Source organism: Theileria orientalis, chromosome 2 (genome assembly GCF_000740895.1).
Source record: "Theileria orientalis strain Shintoku DNA, chromosome 2, complete genome".
NCBI classification, from domain to species: Eukaryota; Apicomplexa; class Aconoidasida; order Piroplasmida; family Theileriidae; genus Theileria; species Theileria orientalis.
The window spans coordinates 373,887-388,741 of NC_025261.1; the positions used below are offsets into that span (position 1 = coordinate 373,887).

General features: G+C 44.7%; 7 protein-coding genes across 7 annotated transcripts; 4 read left to right on the forward strand and 3 right to left on the reverse strand.

The window, feature by feature from the left end:
- Nucleotides 1–695: 695 nt before the first annotated feature.
- Nucleotides 696–1,892, forward strand: TOT_020000178 (conserved hypothetical protein; the record flags this gene model as incomplete). The annotated part of the gene is made up of 1 exon (XM_009691912.1): nucleotides 696–1,892. The coding sequence occupies one exon, from the start codon at nucleotides 696–698 to the stop codon at nucleotides 1,890–1,892; it is 1,197 nt and encodes a 398-aa protein (XP_009690207.1).
- A 37-nt stretch (nucleotides 1,893–1,929) lies between these two features.
- Nucleotides 1,930–2,658, reverse strand: TOT_020000179 (glutaredoxin-like protein grla; the record flags this gene model as incomplete). The annotated part of the gene is made up of 4 exons (XM_009691913.1): nucleotides 1,930–2,019; nucleotides 2,054–2,365; nucleotides 2,404–2,496; nucleotides 2,533–2,658. 4 exons carry the CDS (start codon nucleotides 2,656–2,658, stop codon nucleotides 1,930–1,932), a joined length of 621 nt encoding a protein of 206 aa, XP_009690208.1.
- A 127-nt stretch (nucleotides 2,659–2,785) lies between these two features.
- TOT_020001032 (3-demethylubiquinone-9 3-methyltransferase-like protein) lies at nucleotides 2,786–3,730 on the forward strand (the record flags this gene model as incomplete). The annotated part of the gene is made up of 1 exon (XM_009691914.1): nucleotides 2,786–3,730. The coding sequence occupies one exon, from the start codon at nucleotides 2,786–2,788 to the stop codon at nucleotides 3,728–3,730; it is 945 nt and encodes a 314-aa protein (XP_009690209.1).
- On the forward strand, nucleotides 3,705–4,265 carry TOT_020000180 (conserved hypothetical protein; the record flags this gene model as incomplete). Its single annotated transcript, XM_009691915.1, has 3 exons — nucleotides 3,705–3,788; nucleotides 3,826–4,144; nucleotides 4,177–4,265. 3 exons carry the CDS (start codon nucleotides 3,705–3,707, stop codon nucleotides 4,263–4,265), a joined length of 492 nt encoding a protein of 163 aa, XP_009690210.1.
- A 1,026-nt stretch (nucleotides 4,266–5,291) lies between these two features.
- On the reverse strand, nucleotides 5,292–9,238 carry TOT_020000181 (DNA topoisomerase I; the record flags this gene model as incomplete). Its single annotated transcript, XM_009691916.1, has 7 exons — nucleotides 5,292–5,502; nucleotides 5,722–5,804; nucleotides 5,995–6,729; nucleotides 6,789–6,869; nucleotides 7,056–7,270; nucleotides 7,437–9,180; nucleotides 9,221–9,238. The coding sequence occupies 7 exons, from the start codon at nucleotides 9,236–9,238 to the stop codon at nucleotides 5,292–5,294; spliced, it is 3,087 nt and encodes a 1,028-aa protein (XP_009690211.1).
- Nucleotides 9,239–9,378: 140 nt separating this feature from the next.
- Nucleotides 9,379–11,838, forward strand: TOT_020000182 (uncharacterized protein; the record flags this gene model as incomplete). The annotated part of the gene is made up of 5 exons (XM_009691917.1): nucleotides 9,379–9,420; nucleotides 9,563–9,706; nucleotides 9,756–9,910; nucleotides 9,940–11,784; nucleotides 11,823–11,838. The coding sequence occupies 5 exons, from the start codon at nucleotides 9,379–9,381 to the stop codon at nucleotides 11,836–11,838; spliced, it is 2,202 nt and encodes a 733-aa protein (XP_009690212.1).
- Nucleotides 11,839–11,965: 127 nt separating this feature from the next.
- TOT_020000183 (1-phosphatidylinositol-4-phosphate 5-kinase) lies at nucleotides 11,966–14,781 on the reverse strand (the record flags this gene model as incomplete). Its single annotated transcript, XM_009691918.1, has 2 exons — nucleotides 11,966–14,570; nucleotides 14,657–14,781. The coding sequence occupies 2 exons, from the start codon at nucleotides 14,779–14,781 to the stop codon at nucleotides 11,966–11,968; spliced, it is 2,730 nt and encodes a 909-aa protein (XP_009690213.1).
- Nucleotides 14,782–14,855: the final 74 nt, after the last annotated feature.

Here is a 14,855-nt window from a genome sequence, read left to right on the forward strand (position 1 = left end):
ATTACTTATGGTGTTGGGATTGCCAATAAAGATTTACTATAATTTATCATAATAGGTTACCTTTTGTATATATATTTTTTAAAATGTATTTCAATCTATTTAAAATTTAATTTTTGGTTTCTAATGTTAAATATGTGTATCACTTCTTTTTTGGAACCGTTTACTCAAATGTATATCAATTTATCACATCACTTCGTATGTAATCTTTCTTATTTATCTAACATCTATTCATATACTTTTAAATTTTTAAATGAATGGGTATTTTGCGGTTTTTACACTATTCTCTCAAATGATGTGTAATTCCGTACTTTCTTCTGGTTCAATACCAGAATTCCTCTTAAATTACACTTTATTTCTAAATGTGAACAATATTTTAAAATGCCATGATTTCCTCTTTCTTGCCGTCTTCCATTCTCATCTCCTCTCAGCATTGGACTCGCGTACTTTTCTGTACCTCTTTTCACATCTTCCAAATTATAATTTTTACAAGTTGTTTTTATTTTTAATGCCTTTAAAGAACTTTTATGTGTCTTATTTTTAAATCTTCCTTTAGGCTCAACCAACTACAAACTCGTTTTATTTGAGTATACACCTAAGTAATTGATATACTACTTCCTCTTAACACCTTAATTTCAATCCACCTTTTTGCAATTCAGACATCTGTGCTTACACATTTACTCATCAGTTTTTATAATATGGAGATTGAGTTGTCTGAGAACGACTTAATTAACACGCCGAGCTTTGGCAACAAGGCCCCTAGCATGTCGAGGAACGTCGAAAGTTCAAAAGAACCCTTCAGTATCGAAAAGCAGTTAGCGAAGGATCCTGAGACTCTTCAAAGCTTCTCTGAGGACTCCAGGTCCGTGAGCTTCGCCGACGATGACGATGATGGGCACCAGACGACCAAGGACTTGATCAAGGACTGCCCGTTCTGCTACACTCCTACTAGGAAGTGGGTCGCCAACATTAATCAGTTCGACGCCTACTTGTTTATCTTCCTACTGTTGTGGGTTCCCTACGTCTCCAGGTTCACTTTTCAGACCAGCTACCTTCACTACACCGAGAGTCAGCCTAGTCTGCGTAGTACAAAGGAGAACCTGCTCCTTTACCTTTGCGGAGTCGCCTTCGGCCTTTTAATGTCCGTGTCCGAGTTCTTCAAGGGAGTAAAAGTGCTCGTGGACATGTACTCGCGAAAAAAGTTCTACCCGGGTTCGGCTGACTCCTACCGTGATTCTTACCACAGGGGCGCTTTGGTTCTCCATGCTACCAGGTCTGGATTCCCCCTGTGGACCACGAAAAACAACGTTCTCGCTGCGAAGAGGCCAGTTTCTTTCTTAAAATGGGCCTATCGTCTCACCATCAGCGAGTTTTTTCTCCACGCTTTTGTTGTTTCGCGCTGGCTGGCTGCTTTCGGTCTTTTTGGCGGAACCTTCTTCACTATCTCCGTCATCTCACTCATTGCAGCCAAGGGTTTGAATGACAGTTTTCACTACATTTTCATTATTCACTTCATCAACGGGCTCACCATACCGCTGGTTTTCGTCTACGTTTTTAAGCTCTTGTACAAGTTCATTTCTTGTCAAGTTAAGTCAATCTTGGTTAAGAGAAAGGGGCTGGCATTCGACGACCCTGTTCCTACAAGGAACGGAAAGACTTTTTTAGAAAGACCTGTTTTTGCTTTTTTGGGTGACAGCTGTCCTTGCACCTTTGCTGTAGATGCGAGCAGCAAACTCCCCAGGTCGTACCGATACTCAATTCGGTATCACTGCGTCTTCAACGGTTTCAATAAACTCATTTTCTTCTCTGAAGTCGCTGTGCTCACCTTGTACACCATCGGCATTACTCTCTTCTCACTATTTTCAAAGATTCACTACAGATCAATATCGCGTTAATAGTCTTACATTTAATTTCCTTTACTACATCTATTTGCTACACTAAACACTCTTTTGGTATCTCGTCTCTCAGTGTGTTCGACTCGTACAGCTCCTTTATTATGTCGTGCCCTCCTATCAGCTTCCCCTGAAAAATTTTCTTGACTTATTATTTTTCATACGTTGACGTATAGCTGCGGGTATGTGGGCCAGTTAGAGAACACCTTCAGCTCCTCCCTCAGCTCCGGGTCTTCGAATATGTTATATCCTTCAAACTTCACGCCTGAGCTGTTCAACATTTCTACGACTGCTCTACTAAATCTACAAAACGGCTCCTTCTTTTCCCCCTTCATAAACAGCAATACTTGATTCTCCCTCAGCAATCTTCTTATTTTATCTGGAGTCGACTCCTGCGATTTACTCACCCATCCTCTCACGAAGGTCACTAAAACTGAGGTGCTACAGCCTTCCAAAGCGTGCACCACCTTGTTGTCCTATTTGTTTTTAATAATAAGGAAGGAACCTAAAATACCTCGAAGAACAAGACTGATGGAATGCTGGATAAACTGTGATAACCTCCCACCAATTCGAAATGTGCCGATTTAAAATTTACCTCTTTAAAATCCTACAATTATATTTAGACTTATTGGCTTAAACTAACTTCACTAAGACTAGTTAGAACTTGAAGAAGGTGCTGTTTGGAAGACTGGTCAAAGACTACCAAAACGGCCTTTCCTTTATTTGTTTTAAATATATTTTCGACCTCTTCCTTTTTTAGCAACTCCATTGTATTAAAGTGGCCCGATTTATGAAAAATGATGTTATTTAGTTCTAGTTATATGGTGTGAAGAAGTAAGAATAAAATAGTTAATAGTTGTAAATTATTTTATTTTTTGATGATATTTTAAATTGTGATGATCTTTTTGAAATCGTTTGGTAAAAATAGCTACTTTCTAAAGCATTACAGACGATTTAATTCTACACATTCTTTTTTTGATAAGTTTTCAAAGAGCTGGTGGGATATTGACGGTGATATGTCAATATTGCACGATTACAACCAAGTCAGAATCCCTTTTATAGCAAATTCCTATTTGAATCTAAAAAAAGATAAATCAGAACCTGAGTATACTTCGCATAATCGCACAGATAACTTGTTTCAGTTTAGGCGGCTGAATATTTTCGAAGAACCTCAGTTAAGGTCGACTGTGCACATAGAATCGGTGTTAAAGGGGTTGAACGTTTTGGACGTCGGCTGTGGAGGCGGAATACTGACGGAATCACTGGCTAAATACGGCTGCAAAGTCCTGGGCATTGACCCGAACCAAAAGCTAATCGATATAGCGAAGTCGCACAAGGCGCAGTTTTTCGACAACCTGCACCTCCAACTGGGACTCAGGGATAACTACTCTGCAAATTTGAAATACAAGGCCACTTCGGTTTACGACCTGTTGACGGAGGAGAACAAAGGGACCTACGACATAGTTGTTGCATCAGAGGTCATTGAGCACATTGATAACCGGGAGAAGGAACAGTTTTTTGAAACACTGACCAAATTTATAAAACCGGGAGGCTTGTTGGTGATAACTACACCTGGGTCAAGCCTGGTGTCGTACCTATTTAACGTGTATTTGGCTGAAAGCGTATTCAAAAAGGTTCCCAAGGATACACACAACTTTAATCTGTTTATATCACCCAAGGATTGCTGTAAAATATTGTCTAAGTTGAATTTTGAGGCGGTATTGAAGCAGGGTTTGCTGTATTTGCCGTATTTGAGGAGGTTTTTCCACATCAAGTCTTGCAATCTGCTGTACATGTACTCGTTTAAAAACACAAATGGAGTTGAAGGGATTTGTTCGTAAATTTGGCAAAGGTGATGCGTTTGACCCCTTAAAGGACTCAAAACTTAATGGAGATCCCGTAAGAATAATTATATAGCTGATCATAAAAAATTTAGATTTTCCCCGAATTCATAAGTCTTGAGACTCCAAAGTGTGACCTGTGCTCCTCGCCCATGTGCTATTTGATGCAATTATCACTCAGTCAAAGTCATAGTAATGGCAGGATTCGCCTGCTCTTTGTATATTATTGCACAACTGATGTTAAAAGGGACGAGGGATGGAAAATTTATAGATACAGCGCTGAAAACAATAAAAATGAGGATCCCAGTATCACCTTTGGTAGTGGTACCTCTGCGACTAGTGAACCTGTTTTTGGCGACATGAACGCCGCCAGTTCCTGGATCGATGGCCTGACTATATCCTCAACAAAGACAGGTGTGTTAAATTCATAAATCAACACTGTATAGCTGAGTTTAATGACGGCAGCATGCGCGTAATATTCGAGGACGATGTTGTTTACGACGGTACTAACTCAGATTATAAATTGGCATTTTAGACTACGACGTACACTCATTTGTCTTGCTGGAGAAATATAAGAACAAGGCCAGGGACGAAATCGACGAAGAGGACCTCGTTGACTTTCAAGCAATTAAAAACTCTGAAGATCGACTAGGAGAGGATGCTGATGGTGACAGTGGCACTGGCGACGACGACAGTGAGCGCGACGATGAGGTTGAGGCCATAAATAGCTTCCACCGGTACATTTCAGCACGCCCTAACGTGGTAAGTGTTTAACTAGAGTTTACGTCATTTGCTTGATTATCGTTAAAAAGGCCTGTGACAGTTATATTTCTGCCTCTAAAGATCGCCTATATAATGCAGTATAATGCTGTATAATGCAATATGATGCAATATGATACAATTTGATAAAATACAAACTGTTACTGATACATTTTAGTCTTTGAGGGTAAACAAGGGTGGGAATCCCATCAGCTTCCTCGCCAACGTAAACTTTGGTTCCGCCTGCTCCAGGTGTGGCTCTCCGACTACTTTTGAGTTGCAGCTCTTGCCGAATCTCATTAAGCACCTGGCCAATTCCGACTCCAGTTCAAACAGCGGTGATAGGTCCACCAAACTCAACAAAATCAGTATGTCTCTTGGTGGAGTCATTTTTTACACTTGTACGCCATACTTATTATTTTTAACTCTAACATCCTTTCAGGCGACGCTGACTGCCAAACCTCTGAGTTATTTCAAGAGCACTCCCACGTATTATTGTACCAATAGGCTTATCAATATTTTAATCCCCGCCCTTTCTTATTTACTCTATCCTTGTATTCCGTAAGTATTTAGAAGTGTTAACGTATTTTGGTCTATGTGTATGTTCAAGGCAACGTTTTTTGATTTATGTGTACGCGTTATAGACTACGCATTTTGTTCTATGTTTAAGCGTTAAAGAGTGTGTAACTGGTCTATGTGTACGTTCAAGGGTACGTAGATTAAACGTTCGTCTACCGTTGTTGAAGATTACGATTAAATTCAGTTTTTCTGGCTTCTTTACTTTCGTTTAGAGTTCAGTGTGTTAGAATTTGAAGTCCGACCTCACGTACATTGCCCACGGGAACTTCATCCGCAGGCTCTTGTTGAATATCTTTTCGATTGGGATTTCGTACTTTTTGCAGAATGCCACTGTGATCCTCGGGTCCATGTAGTTGATCTTACTCGTTCCCAGGGCCACTGTCTTATTGCTGTCCTTTATTCTCATCTTTATCGTATGGTCCTTCTGTTTTTTCCTAAACAGTGGGTATATGTGTTTTTTTTCGTATGTATGTATCTCGTATTCTTGACTCAATACTCATATGTACTGAAATGGGAGTGGTAAATATCTGCAATATTGGTGGTAAATATCTGTAGTATGGGTGGTAAATATCTGCAATATTGGTGGTAAATATCTGTAGTATGGGTGGTAAATAGTTGCAATAACAGCGTTAAATAACTACTAATTTGGCTACTTTAGTGTTGCTAGCTTGTTTTTGGCCGCGTCCATCTTCATTCCCTGTTTCGTCAACAGCTTTCTTGGATTCCCATTCACGTCCTATACATAATAGTCATTGTATGCTTACTTCAGACACAACATAACTTATGAGTAGATTTATTTACTTAATTTTATTTCTCATTGGGCTTAACTACACTATTTACAACTGCTTTATGTTAATCTAATTTGTGTTTAACTATTTTATTTAACTGCATTGTGTTTATTTGCCATTGTGGTTAACTCCACTTACGTTTACTTTTGACGTGAACTTGAACTCCTCCTTTGAGTTTGACTCCAGGTGCTTCACGTACTCCGTCAGCTCCTGGATGTCCTCCTTCAGCATGTCTGCTTGCACCTTCAGCTTCGACATTGACGTTTCGTGCTGCTTCGGGATGCTTCTCTGGTGGTTGCACAGTATCGCCACTTCTCTGTTTGCGTAGTTGTAGAACTGCAGGAGCTCCGACACGTTCGTCAGGTCCACAGTCACGTCCTTCGTGTTTCTATCCTTCGCCTTTCGCTTCTTTTTCTGTCCCTCTTCCTCCTTCTCATTTTCCTTTTTAACTCCTTCTTCTTCTTCTTCTTCCTTCTTAACTTCCTTTTCATCTTTGTTTTTAGTATTATCTTCATCTTCTGACTCTAATTCATCCGCTTCTTCTATGTTGTTGATGTCTATGCTGTTTGCTGTGTAACTCGTGTAATCTGTGTTTGTTGATGAGTGCGATGACGTCGTCCTTCCTGTTTCCATGTCATTTTTTTCTTCCACTCCACCTACTACTCCATCTTCTGTTTCATCCTTAAGCTCTCCAACCAATCCTATGTTTGAGAAATTTTTCTTTTTCGACCTGAGCCTCTTAAATTGATTTTGCAGTGTTATTGATGCGTTGTATGTTCTGAACACCTTCGCTGACAGTCCATCCATCAGCTCCTTCAGGTAATCATTCAGCTTTGTCGTCTGTATATCCGTCATCACCTTGCCATCTACTATCTACTTTTTCTCATATATATCTACCTCCTCTCCCATCTACCTATTGCCTATTAACTTACGTTTATCAGGTTAAATATTTCTGCGCTCGGCTTCTTTCGGTTGCAAAACTTCGCCAGGTTATCGTACGCCACGTCGTGGAGCTAATTAATGTATCAATACAATATCTCGTTTTGACTGGCTAATGTGATAAGTAGCTAACGTCATATCCTTAATACTAGCTATTGTATCCTTATGAGTAACTAACGTCATAAATAATACTAATACTATGGCTAATAATTACTAATGCTACAAGTACTATAACAACATTCTTAGGAAATAACTGATACAGTTACTGTGTTGTAGTATCGAATCGAGTCCTTTCCCAGGAAGTCCAACGTGATCGTGTTCTTCTTCTTTTCGCTAAACTTGATGTGCTCCACTCTCAGGCTGCAGCATCCCACTGTATCCGCCTCGTCTGCGTCCTTCTCTCCGCCCACTCTGAGCGCCAGGAAGTCTATCAGGTATACTGCAGTTCCAAGCTGCTTTTCGTACATGTCCAGTGCTAAATATTATTTGTTATTATTGTCATTTGTTATTATTTGTTGTTATTGCTAATATCAGTAGAAGTAGTATTGTCATTATTAACAGTTATTGCTAATATCAGCAGTAGCTGTGGTAACGGCATTGTGGCTACTATCGATATATGTGAAATAACTGCTCAATCTAACTAAATAGATGGCTGAGTAGGTCGCGCTTACACAGCATCTTCGCGTTGTAGTCCTCTCTGATCTTGTTGATGTACGACTTCAGCTCCCTCGCCTTGTTGTACTTCAGGAAGTCGTGGAAGCCCTTGAACTTCGACTGCGCCGAGAGGTACATGTACTTGTACTGGTCGTTGATGCTGTCCTTGTAGTAGGCCAGCCACGTCACCGTGTTGTCGTGGTAGATGTCCTTCCAGCAGTGGCCTTCCCTCATGAAGTTCGACACCTTTGGCACCGGCGCGTCCTTCGACATGTTCAGGATCACGTCCTTCGGGAACATTCGCAGCTTCAGCAGCCCCTGCTTCGGGTGGAGCCCTCTTCCCTTGAACAGCCCTGGCGGCTCCAGCTTGTTGCTGCTCACCTTTTCTCTGATCCAGTCCACTAGTGCGTAGTTGAACCTGTACTCTCTCTTAGCGTCCTCCTGCTGCTTCGCCTTGTAGAATTCCTTGTTTTCCTTCTTCTTCTGCTTCTCCTCCTCCAGGTGGCTCTTGATCAGGCTGAAGTCCACGTCCGACAGCTTACACTTTCTAATCTGGTGTTCCTTGTCGAACTTTCCTGCGAAGACTCCCCAGAAGTTTTTGCAGTATATTTCGCTCGTTTCGTAGTTCGTTCCTATGCTCTGTGCCCACATCGTCGCTATCTCCTCAATGTGAGGCGGCAGGTTCATCGTCTCTCCCTTGACTTTGATTGGCACGTTGTGCGGCACGTACTCTGGCGTAAATATCATTCCGTTGTGCTCCAGGTACTTCCAGTGGCTCGACTTACTTTCGTACTCCAGCCCCTTGTTGTAGTCCATGTTGTCGTCGATGTCCTCCCACCAGCGGTTTATTGGCTCCATTGTGTCCTCTATTAATATTGGGTCCACTGTCTTTTCCTTCCTTCCTGTACTCTCCTTCTTCACTGCGCCTTCCGTCTTCACCTTCTCCTCCTTCTTTCTTCCCTTCGTCTCCTTCTTCTTATCTTCCTGCTCCTTCTTCACTAGCTGCCCCTTTACTTCCTTAGGAGCTTCATCCATTACCTGCGAATCCTTATTCGATTCTTGAGTCAGTGACTTAAGTCTTTCCGACAGTGGCTCCTCTGATGGTGACTTTTCTGACTCATCACTCTGACTTTCCGTTCCTGATCTGCTCCCTTCTGACCCACTTTTAGACGAGTCTGTTTTCTGTCTCTTCGACTCCTCAACTGTCTTTTCATCCGGCCTATCCCTCTTTTGTGTGTCCGGCGTCCCTGAAGTCGACGATTCGTCCGATTTAGAGGTAGCCGAACTCAATGTTTCCGTAGATCCGCTCCCGTCGGGTACTTTAGCTTCAAATTTGTTATGTTTTATATCATCTGTTGGTTTATCTTTCTGGGCACTGCTTGTTGTCGATTTGCTTGGCCCATCATGGTGTGTGTCTACCCTTGCGGAGGACGACGATGACGATGTGTTCGACGAAAGAGCGTTGTTTTCATCAAAGTCGTCATCGAACATATCATCCAGCGTTCTCTTCTTGTTAATCTTGATATCCAGGCTAAACTTCTCCTGGTTGTCAAGAACTTTACTTATGTTGATTGCCGGGTTCTGAGCGGAACTCTTATTTTGTGGTCCATGTTTACCAGAGTTGGACTCACTCTTTTGATCTACGTGTGTTTGTTTTGCTACACTCTGTTTTGGGTCATGTTTCTCCTTATTATCGTCAGATTTTGTGTTTTGCAATTTCGGAACTGGGACCTAAAAAATAATTATAAATTGGCATTTAAATTCAACCTACCCATAACTGAGAATCCATATTTATCCGAATGATCCAATAAAACGTAAAATTTGATATAATACGGTTACACCGGGTCTTTGTGTAATTATTGTGCCATAACAAAAAATTGGGAGAAACTATCCTGTTATTCAGTTTTAATGTTTTTATAAATTTTAAATATGGAATCGCAATTAAACTGGATGAAATACTGTCAAGACCATGTATGATTACATTTTATAAACTAGAGTTTTCCTTATTAATTCCTACCCGTTACATATTTTAAATAATTACTACTTGGAATATTTCCAATATTATTTTATTGTCTATGCATTTCTATTTACTCCTTTTTAAAATTTATTTCAGATCATCAAGAGGATGAGGTCTGATCGGTATGGTTCACTTTTTTTAAACCCGGTTTTGGAGGCGAGCGATTCCATCATTCCAGCTTACGTGAAGGAGAATTATAGACTCGTAATAAAGAATCCCATGGACTATAAGACTGTCAAGGTAAGAAGATATTAATCGTATACCTAAACGCGTCTAATATGTGCTTTAGAGCAAGCTGGAAAATGGAATGTACAGTAAACCTGAGGAGTTTTTCGACGACATGAAGCTCATCTACGACAACTGTATGAGATTTAACCCTCCGGTGGGAGCCAGTAAGTGGGCGCACGACGCGGCGATGTCCAACCTTAAAAAGTTCACTAAGATGTAAGCTGACACATTCTCATTTGCTTTAGGTGGGAGACTGCTTCCAAGACTGTTTACAGCTTGTACGAAAAGGACTGCAAGTCATTCTCGGAGTCAGGCGCCTTGGAGGAGACTTCGCAGGCTCCGAGCTCGGTTCCGAACGACTTTCAGGTGCCGATACTCAGCTCGACCAACTACCTGAACGAGAGTGACCTGAACAGCGCCCGAATGAACGAGACTTCAGAGGGGCCTTTATCGCCCAACGACAGCCTCAACCTGTTCTCGGATCCCCTGATCAACTCGCTGGACCTGCACTGTAACTTCAGCAACAACATAACGCCGAGGAACAAGTGGTCGTTCAGGCTTAACCTGCAGAGCATTCAGGAGTACAAGGTGAGGAACGGCTTCCTGAACCAGGCTCCAGAGATCAACAGTTTCTCCAATTATCTGGACCCTGTGCCGGTTCCGGTGCCCGTCCCGGTGGTTGCCCCTGAGGTCCCAATCGAGAACACTGCGAGCCCCGTGAACTTTGACGCCTATCAGTCCGACGTCATGAGCACAGTGCAGAGTTCAGTTGATGTCCAAAACTTCGGACCCTACAACGAGTCGGCCTTGAACACAGTGGACGCGACGATGGAGTACGGAGCACTAGAACAGGACTCGTCGCCCTCATTCCCAGTCGAAGTGCCGGACATGCTGTCCAAGAACGACGACGGAGTGGTCTGCGTGAGCTTCTTCTCGCAGGGCGAGTGCAACCGCCTCTTCCCGAACTGCAACATCATCGGCATGAGCGCCGAGAAGCAGAACTACAACATCAGCGACGTGTCGATTCGCTACATTTACAACCAGCTCTACATGAACGACATTAACCTGAAGTTCGACCAGAAGAAGGAGGTGGCCCAGGACCCGCAGACGCTCGAGGAGGAGTACAGGCTGAAGGAAAACAGGAGCAAGGTCAAGATCAACTTCAGCAACATCAGGGACGCAAACAAGTACTACGGCCCGAACTCGGTGAACTATTACAAAAAATCAGACTTAAACGTGCCGCAGGGCACGGATGGCACTCAGCCTGGGGCCCAGAGGAAGCATCCTCGAGTGAACGTTTTCTACGGATCCGAAGACTCGGACGAAAATGGCCATCAGGCTGATATGTCCACAGGTCGCTTTACAAAACTGGTTAACAAGTTCGTGGGCAACGGCACTGGCGTTGATGCCAACCTGGCCAGCAGCCGGGGCGTGGGATCCGACGGCGGCAACGACGGAGACCGTGACGCGTACAGCAACGGTGTCGGCAGCGGCAAGGAGTTGCACTCGGCAGTGCCTCCCGAGCTCATGCCCGCCCCGGGCACGTATCGTCTCAAAGGGCCCCCGGGGGACGCATTGCCGCCCAGGGACGACGTCGTCGACCTCTTCATCGAGATCGACTCGAACTCCATTCTCAACGTGTCCGAGGCTGAGGGGCTCCTGGAGCGCAACCTGTTCAGCAGAGTCGCCGTCAAGGGCCAGTTCTTCAAGATTTACGAGAAGCCGGACCTGTCGCTGCTCTGCGGCAACGACGGCTACTTCAAGCTCGACGAGTCCGGCTTCGTCTTCGAGGACGCAGACATGAAGCACATCCGCATCTTCTTCTTCAACTGCTCCAAGAGCAGGGTGCGCGTGTCGTGCAAGCGCTCCACGTTCACCGAGCTCGTGCTGCAGAACCGCTACAACTTTTCGCTCGTGAGCAACCTGCACAACGAGTTCAAGCTCGGCAACGTGTCGAACCTGCCCTTTTTCACCCTGCCCAACTCCACGCCCATTTGCTTTTCGAAGCAGCAGGACATTCTTTACCGGTTTCAGCAGATTCACAACTCCCTCCCCGTGAAGCTTTTGGCTTTGCACATCATTTCACCTCAGTGACGGAGTAAAAAAGGAATATTTCCATAATTTTAAGAATCTGCCGTTTATAATATGTAATATATTGTCATGTATGTGTGCATTTATTTACGTGCCCGTCTGAATATGTGTTTATGTGTAAGTGCCTGTGTATATGTGTGTATTGTCAACAGACTGGGTGTAGTTAAGAGATTACGAGGTCTACTTGAGGTGGTCCGATATGAACTTGACGAAGCGCCTGCAGTAGAAGTCCGGGTTAACGCAGGAGACGCCGAGGTGGTCGCGCGTCTGCACGACGCGCCAGGCGTGCTCCAGGCGCTTCACGAAGTCCCAGGGCGTCAGCAGGTCCACGATGCCCACGTAGTAGATCCTGCTGTGGTCGGTGGCCATGATGCGGTGCTGGTCGCCCGGGCGCGGCTCCCGGTCCTCCTCCCAGTTGACCTGGTCGCGCGACTGGTCGCGGTAGTGTACGCCCAGGAGCAGCGAGTAGTCGAGCAGGTTCGAGTCGCGCAGGAACTCCACGTCCTTCTTCAGCGTCGCCATGAAGCCCTCCGTCTTCGGGCCCAGCAGCAGAGGCTCTGCCGCCCTGTCGAAGTCGACGTCCTTCAGCGCCACCGTCGGGTCCTTGAGCTCCGACGGGTGCAGCTCTCTGCCCACCCAGCTTCCCTTGAGGTCGAACCTTCTGTGTACGCTAACTTGCGAGTAGAATACGTTGTTCATCACGACAAAGTAGGTCTTCTTCGTCGCCGCCGAGTGCCCGTGGTGCCCTGCGCGTCCCGCGTCCGTCGCCACGTTCGTTATGCTGAATAGTCCGTAGAACCTCGTCAGGATCGAGGTCGGCGCCTCCTTCAGGTGCGCGTAGTATCTCTTGAGCCACCTCTTCACGAACTTCGCGCACGCCTTCGTGACCGTCTTCAGGATCAGTTTTCCGTTGATTGTGTAGTAGAACAGCGCCCCGCTCTTGCCCTCCGAGACCAGCTCCGACATCGTGCTCAGGTTTCCCAGGACCATGCTGCCCACGATCTGCTCCGGACTTACTGAGTCCGTGTAGTCCTTTTCGCTGATCCCTGAGATCTTTCTTATTTGTCTGAAGACCATTGGTGCGTACTCCTTAAATATGACTCTCGACTTCACTGCGTCGTTGAACTGTCTTCCTCCCTGCTGCGTTCCTATGTCGTTCAGGTTATCCTTGTAGAACCTTGTGAACCTAAAGTCCATGTCGCTCGTCAGGAGGTTACTGTTACTCATGTTGCTCAGTATCAGGCGGCTGCTGCTACTTATCTCTCTGTTTTCTCTTTCTCCTCCTTCCTGCTCTGCTTCTTTCGCGTCCTCCAGGTTAAATACGCTTATGCTACTGTACGAGTTTTCCTTGTTGACGTGGTTCCCTTCTTGGTTATTCGTGTTCTCCGGCTTACTCAGTTCCTCCGTATTCGGTCTTATTCCCAGCTTTCCTTCCCAGCTATTGCTTCTATTCTTTCTTTCCAATTTCCCGTTTTGTCCTGACTCCAGCTTTCCTTCCTCTTCGTTTTTCTGATCCGATTCCGGTCTACTTTCCGGCTTCACTTCTTCCTTGTTTCCAGCTGCATAATTTCGGTTAAACCTTCTGCTCTTCTGCGTGTGCTTGTAGTACTCCGAGAGGCTGTTGAAATTAAGTGACGGGTACTGCGGCGTCCTCACGTACATGTTAACGTTGAGTCCCTGCACGTTTTCCGTGATGTCGAAGCACAGTTTAATGCTGTAGTCGTCTTCTCTCAGCTCCGACTCCTGCTGCGAGTACACGTACCTCGCTGCTATTGAGAGTCCTATCATCATGTTAACCACGTTGTTCCAACTTTCGTGTCCGAAGTGCACGCTAAGCCCTCTCTTCGCCTCCGCGTTATTCATCCACTTATACACGTTTTTCCTCTTCATCTTCGTTCTGTTGATGTACCCGAACGTGCTTGCGTTAATTCTCTGCAGGAACATGTTTACTCCCTTGTAGCTGCTGCTCACTGTCTCCACTGCGTACTGCGATAGTGATATTCCCAGGAACTCCAGGAACTCACTGCTTTCGCACACTGCGTCGACGTAGTCTGACTGCGTCAGTCTCTTGATTCCTTCCTTCGACACTGAGGCGTACTTTTGGAATATTTTTAGGATCTTGTCGTTGCTGTAGTACTGCGGCTCTCTGCACACCAGCAGCGCCTTCGTCAGTGCGATGTCGTTCACGAAGTCCACGAACTCTCCAAACTGTATTCCTTCCTCTTCTTCCTCCTCCTCTTCTCGCTTCCCCTTTTCTGAGCCCATGTCCGTGATTGAGGACAGTATCTTCGTCGTGTTTATGATACTCTGCGTCGTCATTCTAATGAATCCCAGTGACGACGACGACAGTTGTGAGCGCTCCTTCGTCTTCAGATCTTCGCTTCCCTGCTTCTCTAGCTCATTTTGCTGTGAGTGTTCCTCTTGTTCCTTTTCTCTTTCTCTGTTCTCCGATCTCTCATTACCTGATTCAAGTCTTCTCGTCGTTACTTCTCCTGACTTTGACTCCATACCGCTCAACTCCAGCGATCCTATTATTGAGTTTGGCAGGTTTTGTGGGTTCGGGTGTATGATTCTGTAGCTCAGCGCCAGCTTCTTCTCCTCCTTCCCTCTCGTCATCACCAGCAGTGAGGACGAGAACTCCACGAAGTCCAGGTATTCGTCATTGTTCAGGTCGAACGCTCTGAACATTCTTTCTGCCAGGAGTCTTCCGATAGTTCCAAAGAGCCCCAGGCATTCTTGAAAGTTGTACAGCGTCAGCCTCCCCGTCGGTGCCAGCGCTCGGAACCTAAAACAGCGTCAGATCTACTTCGACTTTCCAATATAACTAGATTCTCCTTCACACTATCCCTTATTTTTATCTATTTCACTTACTTGTTGTATATTAACTGTGCTTCTTCCTGTGAACATTCTATCGTCTCGTTTAGAAGCCTGAAATACTCGCTTGGTAGCTTTGGGAGCAGGTTTTCCCTTCTTACTCCGCAAACAGGAACCCTCATTCTATTTATATATGTACATTGTATATATATTTATTTTTCATTCGATAAAACATTAGTTTCGTGCTTTTCCCCTT